General features: G+C 43.2%; 1 protein-coding gene across 3 annotated transcripts in view; it reads right to left on the bottom strand.

Annotated features, from left to right (window-relative positions):
* Positions 1-305: 305 nt before the first annotated feature.
* Positions 306-10,026, bottom strand: part of crebbpb (CREB binding protein b) — a 58,839-nt gene continuing 49,118 nt past the window's right edge. For 2 of the 3 annotated variants that reach the window (XM_058410345.1, XM_058410361.1), the window contains 5 exons: positions 6,514-6,679; positions 6,189-6,356; positions 5,954-6,115; positions 5,477-5,758; positions 307-5,305 (listed from right to left, as the gene is read on the bottom strand). In XM_058410345.1, coding sequence (XP_058266328.1) covers positions 3,083-5,305; positions 5,477-5,758; positions 5,954-6,115; positions 6,189-6,356; positions 6,514-6,679 — 3,001 coding nt within the window. In that variant the 3' untranslated portion in view covers positions 307-3,082. Of the gene's footprint in view, positions 5,306-5,476; positions 5,759-5,953; positions 6,116-6,188; positions 6,357-6,513; positions 6,680-10,026 lie in introns of all 3 variants that reach the window. The other variant, XM_058410352.1, reaches the window with a different exon arrangement.

The following is a 10,026-nucleotide window of genomic DNA, read 5'->3' as shown; positions in this document are numbered from 1 at the left end:
CCACAAAAAACAGCATGGAATAGCATAATGTATGTCATCAGCATAGGTAAAAATACAGTATGAAATACCATGGTTCAACAATATTTTGTTCAATATTTTTATTGATTTTTAAACAGAGACATAACATACAAGGTAAACGTGTAGTGCGTGTTTCAAGGCACACTTGTATCAACTGGATTTATAAACACCTTACACACACCCCTATACCCCCCACCCCACCCAACCTCAAGCCAGCCTTACATGTCTAAGAGAGGCTAAACACCACATATAATTAAAGAAAGAAATGAGAAAAAAAAAAAAGATTAAAAAATGAGAATAAATTGTGCATAGGGAGAAATGAGCCCTATGCACGACCTTAAATTGTAATAAAGAGTGGCGGGCACATAAGGTGGTTGAGTTGACAAGCTTGAGAATCGAGTTCCATGTATCATCTGACACTGTCAGATTTAGGTCTTTTCCCCAAGCAGTTTTAATTTTATTCAAAGTGGTGTAACTCAAACCCATTAATATGCCATAAATTGTGGATATTAGGTCTTTACACAGCGGGGACAGAGAGTGGAGATTATCTATAATATTTGCATCAGGAGCCTCAGAGATGTTTGGTATCATAGAACTTATTTGCAAATATCTGAAAAAGTGAGATTTGGATAGATTAAACCTTTCAGGCAGCTGTTCAAACGATGCAAACTTTTGATCAATAAAAAGATTACTGTGCCATTCTTGAAATACTGAATCATGGACAGAAGGTTGAAAGAGATGGTTAGAGATGATATGGCTGGAGAAATAAATACCATGGTTGAAGTACCAATAGTTCTATAATCATTAGTGCTTCTGTGAAATCCCCCCAAAAATATAGTCAGCACTGATAAGGTAGAAACGATGATTTCACTATTTGCAGCAATTCTAGTTGTGTACCCCTTTGACATTCTATTTGTCAGATAATATGCAGGAATTTCAAAATTTAACACAAGTTGGATTGGCATGATGGACACTCCTACCATGCAAAATGTAGTTGATAGCCTTCCTTTGTTACGATTGTTTTCATTATATAGATTTTCCAACTACCCACACCAAAGCACCATTAGATCATACAATTTCCTCCATCATGCATGACAGATGGCATCCATCACTCCACAAGCATATAATTTATTTTATTCTGCACATCAACCTTTATTTGAACTTAATTTGTCTGTCCATAACCTTTTTTTCTAAAAATCATCCTTTCATCCAAAGTCTGTGCTTTTTACATTTTAATATTGGCTAGACACAGATATAGAACCATTATGAAAAATTCATGAAGCACCAGACAAAGTTCTGTTGCAGATGTTGCTTCAACAGACAGTTTGGAAAACTGTTTTATGAAATTTTATGGTCTATTCTTTCATGGCTAAGCTGCTGTTGCCCTTCCAAAATGATAGCACGTGCACACAGTACCCAGAGTATGCCAGAGTCATAGGATTTTTGAATATTTATAAAATTTTACAGGGTCTAAATAATTGTGTGGTCCTCAAAAACAGCAATGAATTGAAGCAGATTAATAAGAATTTAATGTGCTTTTATATGACCTATATATAACCTTGTACTGAACTTGCCGAGACTCCTAATCTTGACTACATAAAATCTATTGAGGTCAGGTTATTTGGTTCTAGAAGCTTTTGTGGGCTGTACAATTGTTATTTAGACCCTGTAAAATTTTATGAATATATAAAATCCTGTGTGTTAGACTGATATATACATAATACATTCAATTCAAGCTATTGTTACTACATTTTACTTTTTTGTTTTTGGAGTTTTTTTTTATGTCACCCAAGGTTGTTTAAAGAAGATGGTGAGGGAAAACTTTATATAGGCCAAGATCAATAAAAATATAGAATTTAAGGGTGTTTTCTATTGCCCATGACTGTGTCCCCAACAGGTTTTCCAGTTTTCTTTCACCATCCAAAAACTAAGTAGAAAGTGTCCTGCAGTGTGTAAAGTGTGCAAATCTTGTGTGTGTGTGTGTGTGTGTGTGTGAGAGAGAGAGAGAGAGAGAGAGAGAGAAAGACTAAGATAAAGATAAAGAGAAAGAGAAAAAGAAAGAGAAAGACACATGACAATGTGGCTCCAGATCCAATGTAACCCTAACCAGGATAAACAAATTAGTAAAGATGAATGAATCAATTTGATGGACTTAAAATACATAAGGAATTGTCAGGATTGTTATTTTCTAAGAGACTCAACAAAGTACCGTTTTGGCTTTTGGACACTGTTTATTTAACAATATTGTATAGAAGTATGAAACAAGTTATTTTAATCAGTCTATACAATGATCTCAAACTCTTTTTTTCTTCATATGTACAGTACCTCAATCTGCATGATTTACGCTAAAGAATTGTCCTTGCTCATTTCAAGTTTCAGAAGGGAAAAGCCTTATGTAGGGAACAAATGCTATAGAGCTTTATTTGCACAAGTCAGGTACCCTTACATGGATAGGGATGGGCTTTTCACTGACTGATCAAAGAGGAGACCAAGCACTGTTCTACACCTTGAAACATCTGCAATGCAGGAATAAATTAAGTATTAGGGCACCTTAAAAACAAGAGCAATTACAACTCCTCACTTATTTTGCAGAAGAGATCCTTTCTGTACAAATAAACACAGGTCCTTCAATACAGGCACCTTAGCTTAGAGAAAAAATGGTGCATCTCCAAAGGCATGTTTACAATATAGCATGTAATTAAACATCAGAAAAAGATGACTCATCATTGATATCACTCATGATGTATCTTACAGTCTCTGAACACAAAAACGCATTTAAAATTTTTTAAAAAGACTTCAGTATTGAACCACAGTAAATTTCCATTGTAAGTACAGACCTGGGGGGAAAAAAAACAACAACAAAAAACACAGGACAAAATTATTTTTGTTGCTGGCCTAACTTACAAAAGGGGCAAAAATGATTATGTGGTTCATCCACATACACGCATAAATAGGAAAAAAATAGCAGTCTACTGGTTTGCTTGTAAACCATTCACATTCTTCGTCTGAAATATTAATACAAAGAACTGTAAGAAAAAATACATCTCTCTATCATCCGTCATTGCTACAATCCTTCCACAAACTTCTCTAATGTGTCTCCGGTGGTATCTCCTACCATACTCAAGTCATTGGTCAGCCCTCTACGATTTGGTGTGTTAAGCTGAGAGAGCATTGTGCTCTGCTCTGGCATACACAGATGGCCCTGTTCTATGGAGCCTGTCATTGGTCCAGCCAATGTGGGATGAGGAGAGCTGGAATGCAGTGAAGCATGCTGAGGAGAGGGCTGGGGCTGCATGCGTGGGGATGGACTGGAATGTGGGGGCTGCTGCGAAGGGGGGCGAGGTGATTGTACTGGGGTAGGTGACCTCACTTGATTGCCCAAAACATTGACCATTGCCTGTCCAGGTAAATGTGAGCCTTGATGCTGTCCTGGGAGCATATGTGACTGAGGGCTCATTGGGGTGGCTTGAGGTGGTGATCCTATCTGCTGCTTGAGCATCTGTTGGGGAAGCTGTTGTTGCTGTTGCTGCAACATGCGCTGTTGAATTAAGTTTTGGGTTGGGTCCATGCTCATTCCAGTTTGACCCATTTGGGCCATACCTGGCATCATAGGCCCGCTGCCTCCCTGCAAGTTTAACTGCTGTTGCATGCGGATTTGAGAGTAACTAGCTGCACCTTGAGGCTGGGGAAACCTTGCCTGGCCTGGAGTCAAGGCTCCTTGTTGCTGCATTTGGCGCATGAGCTGTCGGCGATAAAGCTGTGGGTTGCCATTCTGTGTAGCATTCATAAGTTGGCTCTGTGGCCCCAGAGCACCCATACCCTGGGCTGCAGCAGCTTGCTGAGATTGCATCCCTGGCCTTATCATTGGGGCATTCTGCATGGCAGCCATATTCTGCAACCCTGCCTGGACTCCAATCATAGTTTGTGGGTTCTGTTGCTGCTGCTGTTGGGCTTGCTGGGGCTGGCTGGCCTGATACTTTGCTGTTCTTTGTTTAATGAATGCAGCCATCAAATGAGGATTTAACTTGAGAATATTGAGGACCTGCTGCTGCTGTTGAGGTGAACTTGGTGACTTCAATGTGCGCAATAATTCCTGAAGGGCACCTGGTGCAATGTTGCTGCCTGCCCCTCTCTGGGCCATGTCAATTTGTTGTGGGGCTTGAGGTGGTACTGGCTGAAGTGGCATAACACCATGTATAGGCCGGGGTTGTTGCTGTATCATAGCCTGCTGCATCAGAACGGTCTGCTGAGGTGACTGCATTACCTGAGTCTGTTGAGGTACCATAGTGGCCTGCTGTGTTAGTACCTGCTGTGGCTGAGGTGTCTGTGGATTTTGCATGGGGCCTTGTATCCCAGCTCCCCATGGTCCAGACTGCATTCCCTGTATAGGCTGAGGACCACGAGGCCCTATCATATGCATGGGTGTCACCATGCGAGACTGGTTCATATGCATGCCGTTCATGTTGACTCTGAAGTCTGACTGCTGCTGTTGCTTCGACTTGGCTGTCATCTCTATACTCTGTGTAACTTGCAAGGCAGCTGGTGTTTGTTGCTGTTGTGGTGTGGGTGGCTGTGGGGGTATGGGCAGGGGAGATTGTTGCTGATGTAGGGGTGAGGATTGAGGGCCTTGTTTTCCCTGGGAGCCTGGTGTAGGTGGCTGACTGCTGCGGCCATTGTTAGTGAAGGCTTGCGGCATGGTGGCCATGTTCTGGTTTGGTGCCTGAGGCTGACTCAGTAATGGCTGAGGTGTCTGTGGTGTATTGGGCTGCTGTTGTTGAGAGTTTGGGGTCCCGGGAGCTCCTGAGTTAGGCGAAGGCAGGGGTTTTTGCATGGTCCGACCCTGCATGAGTGCCATGCGACGCCTCATCAACTGAGCCTGTTGTAGCCGTTGTTGTAGCTGCTGCTGGCGCAGCTTGTGCTTAATATTGAGGCAGAAAGGCACAGGACACTTGTTCTCTGGGCAGTGCTTGGCATGGTAGCAGCACAAGGCAATGAGTTGTTTGCATACAGGGCAGCCCCCGTTGGTCTTGCGCTTGCAGCCTTTGGTGTGTTGCACCACGCGTTTCATTTTCTGGCAAGACGGTAGTGAGCAGTTAGCATTGCGGCACTGGCAGGCATGTACCAGAGATTGGATGCAACGTTGAATGCTCAGGCGCCTGCTTTCCTGTGGGCTCTTGGAGGCCTCACTATTCTGGTTGCTGCTGTCATCATCAAGGCCAAGGCCCCATTTCACCATTTGATGTTCATGACCCTTGGAGTTATAGCAATTAATGCATAGGTCAAAATCCTGGAAGAAAACAAATAAAAGTTAATATTTTTGATATCTCAATACTAACTTTCATTAAGTTATAGCAAAAAGCTTGATAGCAAAAGAAATCCTTTCTTAAGTGCTATTGAAGTAATAAATTATGAAATTTGGTGAGTGGAGTCAGGGTCCTAATTATACACATGAACTCACCTCACAGACAGTACAATGCCATCTTGTCTCAACATGATGCTTGCACTCATTGCAGGTGTAGACAAAACGGTCCTGGCCCTGGTTATGCAGTTCTACTAGCATACACATAGTGCTCCACTTGCAGCGGCGCAGGGAGCTGAACTCCCAATGTTTGTCCCGTGCCAATGTAAGGAAGGCATCACGACCATCCATCAGGTCACAGGTGAGTAAGGGGTCAGGATCCATGATTGGGGGCAGAGTGTTGATCACAGGACCAGCATGGAGGTGGATTACAAAGAAAACCTGGATTGAATATAAAGGTTGGTAGAAATCTATAAATAATAAATCAATGTATATTGATTTTAGGAGTTTAGAACCGTTATATGTAAAACGCTCACAACAAAGATTTCAATGTACAATTTCAATGTACACTGTCCCTGATATTATGTGCACATGATAACCCTGAAAATACATGCATCTACAAATAATAGAACTCACTTCTTTGTGCTTCTCCATAGTTGCATAGAGCTTCTGGGAAAGGTCATTTGCTACATTTGGCATCACAGGCTTCTTCTTGTTGGCTCGGCTCACGCTGCTCTTGTTCTTGTTAGTCTTCTTGTTGTTCTTCTTTTTGGCATTCTTGCTATCAGCTTGGGTCCCCTTCAGAAAAAAATGAATAAATAAATGGAACTCTCTTTTTTAAACTCCATGATTTCATTGATCTTAATCTTACCTCTACTGTCTCAGAGGAGGCTGTACACTCTTCCTTCTTCCTTTCCTCCTCCTCCTGCTCTAGTTCCTTGATACTTTCCTCCAAAACATTGGGCCAGAAGTCCCCCTCAAAATAAGGCAGCTCATAAGCACTTTTAAGTCGATCCTCTGTAGCCTGTTTAAAAATGTCCTGTAACAAGATAGGAATTTAAATTAATATTAACTGATGGCAATGATCTGACTAGCAGAAGACAGAAGGCTACTATAGAAGCAGCCATTAAAAGTAAGTAGGCTTAATCATTTGTACTGTTTCAGTGCCATGTGCTGGTACTGTTCAATCATCTTACCTTGTAGTCATGAATTATTCTTTCAGCAAAGGCTTTGTCCAGCATTTTGCGGTACCACTCTTGAAGTCTTTTGGGCTTGGGTATCTTCTGATCAGGAGGGTGACAGTGAAATATATAATCATCACCTTCACTTGGTGGGCAGGCCCAGATATGACCTGTCACATACCTGAATATAGGGAAAATCTCATTAAATCCTACAGTGAGTAGGATTTTTATTAAAAATCAATAGCAAAAAATACAATTTTTGAATCAGGCACTGGAATTATTAGGTACTACTTAGTAGGTACATCAGCTCAAAACATCAGGTATGAAAGAAGTCAAACTACACTGGCAGGAAACCCAGTCTAACATGAGATTGGCTGGTATTGTACACATTGTGAAAGTAGATGAGATAACTTGAAATTTACTTTTAAAGAAACCCAGCTATTTTTAAGGCAAAGCAGTGGAATATTCTGCAGTGGTCAATCACCTGGTCTGAATCCAATTGCACTTGCTGAAAGTAAAACTCAAGGCAAAAAATCCCAAAACAAGTAGGAAATAAAGACAGCTACAACAAAGGCCTGGTAAAGTAATTGGAAGTACCCAATGTACAGTGATATGTAAGGGTTCCAGCTGCAGGCAGTAATTGCAAAGGATTTGCAATTAAGTACTGTGAAGGTAGAGCCCACATATGCTCCTGCCATGACTACCAACCAGGTGCTGAAAAGATAGTGCCACTTGTTGGGAAAAGCAGGAGAGCACGACTGCAAGGTGGGGTGTCGGAAGCACTCAAGACTGACAGCCAATCAGAGCGACAGTAAAGAAACCTTAGTGACAAGCAAGGCGAGTATCATCCGGTGCAATACTCATTCTGAGGTAAGCATTAATTTGATGCATGCTTCCTTCGGCTTTCCTTAGCCATCTGAAGACACTGAGGCACCTGGTCCACCATGAAATCAAAATCCCTCTGAAAGTAGTAAAGAAGCTCACAAGGTCTTTGAAGGTCTTTGTTGTCAGGCTACTGTGAAAGAGATTGACCGGATGCTCAAAGACAGGATAACTGAGGAGTCTGCCAGCCCCTGGTCCAGCCTAACTGTTGTGACATCAAAGTAACAAAAGTCTAAGACTCTGTGGTGACTTTTGGAAGCTCAAACAGGTAGCAGAATTTGACAGCTAACCCCTTTCCTCTGTGGACAACCTGGTGGAGTGCCTGCATGAGGATACTTCAACCTTTCAAATACACTATATTGCCAAAAGTACTCGCTCACCTGCCTTGACTCGCATATGAACTTAAGTGACATCCCATTCCTAATCCATAGGGTTCAATATGATGTCGGTCCACCCTTTGCAGCTATAACAGCTTCAACTCTTCTGGGAAGGCTGTCCACAAGGTTTAGGAGTGTGTTTATGGGAATTTTTGACCATTCTTCCAGAAGCGCATTTGTGAGGTCACACACTGATATTGGACGAGAAGGCCTGGCTCTCAGTCTCTGCTCTAATTCATCCCAAAGGTGTTCTGTCGGGTTGAGGTCAGGACTCTGTGCAGGCCAGTCAAGTTCATCCACACCAGACTCTGTCATCCATATCTTTATGGACCTTGCTTTGTGCACTGGTTGGTCATGTTGGAAGAGGAAGGGGCCAGCTTCAAACTGTTCCCACAAAGTTGGGAGCATGGAATTGTCCAAAATGTCTTGGTATGCTGAAGCATTCAGAGTTCCTTTCACTGGAACTAAGGGGCCAAGCCCAGCTCCTGAAAAACAACCCCACACCATAATCCCCCCTCCACCAAACTTTACACTTGGCACAATGCAGTCAGACAAGTACCGTTCTCCTGGCAACTGCCAAACCCAGACTCGTCCATCAGATTGCCAGATGGAGAAGCGCGATTCGTCACTCCAGAGAACGCGTCTCCAGTGCTCTAGAGTCCAGTGGCGGCGTTCTTTACACCACTGCATCTGATGCTTTGCCTTGCACTTGGTGATGTATGGCTTGGATGCAGCTGCTCGGCCATGGAAACCCATTCCATGAAGCTCTCTGCGCACTGTTCTTGAGCTAATCTGAAGGCCACATGAAGTTTGGAGGTCTGTAGCGATTGACTCTGCAGAAAGTTGGCGACCTCTTCGCACTATGCGCCTCAGCATCCGCTGACCCCGCTCCGTCAGTTTACGTGGCCTACCACTTCGTGGCCGAGTTGCTGTCGTTCCCAAACACTTCCACGTTCTTATAATACAGTTGACTGTGGAATATTTAGGAGTGAGGAAATTTCACGACTGGATTTGTTGCACAGGTGGCATCCTATCACAGTTCCACGCTGGAATTCACTGAGCTCCTGAGAGCGACCCATTCTTTCACAAATGTTTGTAAAAACAGTCTGCATGCCTAGGTGCTTGATTTTATACACCTGTGGCCATGGAAGTGATTGGAACACCTGATTCTGATTATTTGGATGGGTGAGCGAATACTTCTGGCAATATAGTGTATTTATAAAGATGTCCCCAACTTCTCTTTAGCTTTTCCCATTTCTCAGAGCTCACCCAAGAAGGGCCAGCTGGAGCATGTGCAGTGGACCAGCAAGACCAGTTCCCCCATCCTTCAGAACTCCGACTTCAGCCACCTCTACATCTTCCACACAAAAACTTAGAGAGAGAACTGGGTGCTGTCCTGTAGGAGACCTTCAAAGGGGAAGAGCAACTCGTCTAAGGGGGAAAGTACTGTTAGAGCCAAATTTCTTGTGCGGAAGTGGCATTATCCTTTCAGCACCAAAGCAGTAATCATGTGAAGAGCATTTTTAGACTGCATGTGGACAGCGACATGCAGTCTAAAAATGCTCCTCACATGATTACTGCCTGGGTGCTAAAAGGATAGCGCCATTTCAGCACAAGAATCCTCACCCTCAGGGAGACTATCATATGGCACACGCCCTAAGGTAGTTAAAGCTCTGGCTATATGTTTAGGGTTGTCCTGCTGAAAGGTGAACCTCCACCCCAGTCTCAAGTCTTGCAGTCTCTAACAGGTTTTCTTCTAAGATTGCCCTGTATTTGGCTCCTGATGGATATCTTCCCATTAATTCTGACCAGCTTCCCTGTACCTGCTGAAGAAAAGCATCCCCACAACATCATGCTGCCACCACCATGTTTCACAATGGGGATGGTGTGTTCAGGCTGATGCACAGTGTTAGTTTTCTACCCCGAAAGCATTTTGCATTTAGGCCAAAAAGTTCCACTTTGGTGTCATCTGACCAGAGCACATTCTTCAATATGTTTGCCGTGCCCCCCACATGGCTTTACCCAAACTGCAAACAGGGCTTCTTATGGCTTTCTTTCAACAATGACTTTCCTCTTGCCACTCTTCCATAAAGGCCAGATTTGTGGAGTGCATGACTAATAGTTGTCCTGTGGACAGATTCTGCCACCTGAGCTGTGGATCTCCGCAGCTCCTTCAGAGTTACCATGGGCCTCTTGGCTGCTTCTTTGATTAATACTCTTCTCATTCGGCCTGTGAGTTTAGGTGGATGGCCAAGTCTTGAGAGGTTTG

This window comes from Hemibagrus wyckioides, linkage group LG02 (genome assembly GCF_019097595.1).
Source record: "Hemibagrus wyckioides isolate EC202008001 linkage group LG02, SWU_Hwy_1.0, whole genome shotgun sequence".
In the NCBI taxonomy this organism is placed as follows: Eukaryota; Metazoa; Chordata; class Actinopteri; order Siluriformes; family Bagridae; genus Hemibagrus; species Hemibagrus wyckioides.
Note: the sequence above shows the minus strand (reverse complement) of the source record. Positions and strands in the feature narration are given on the sequence as shown.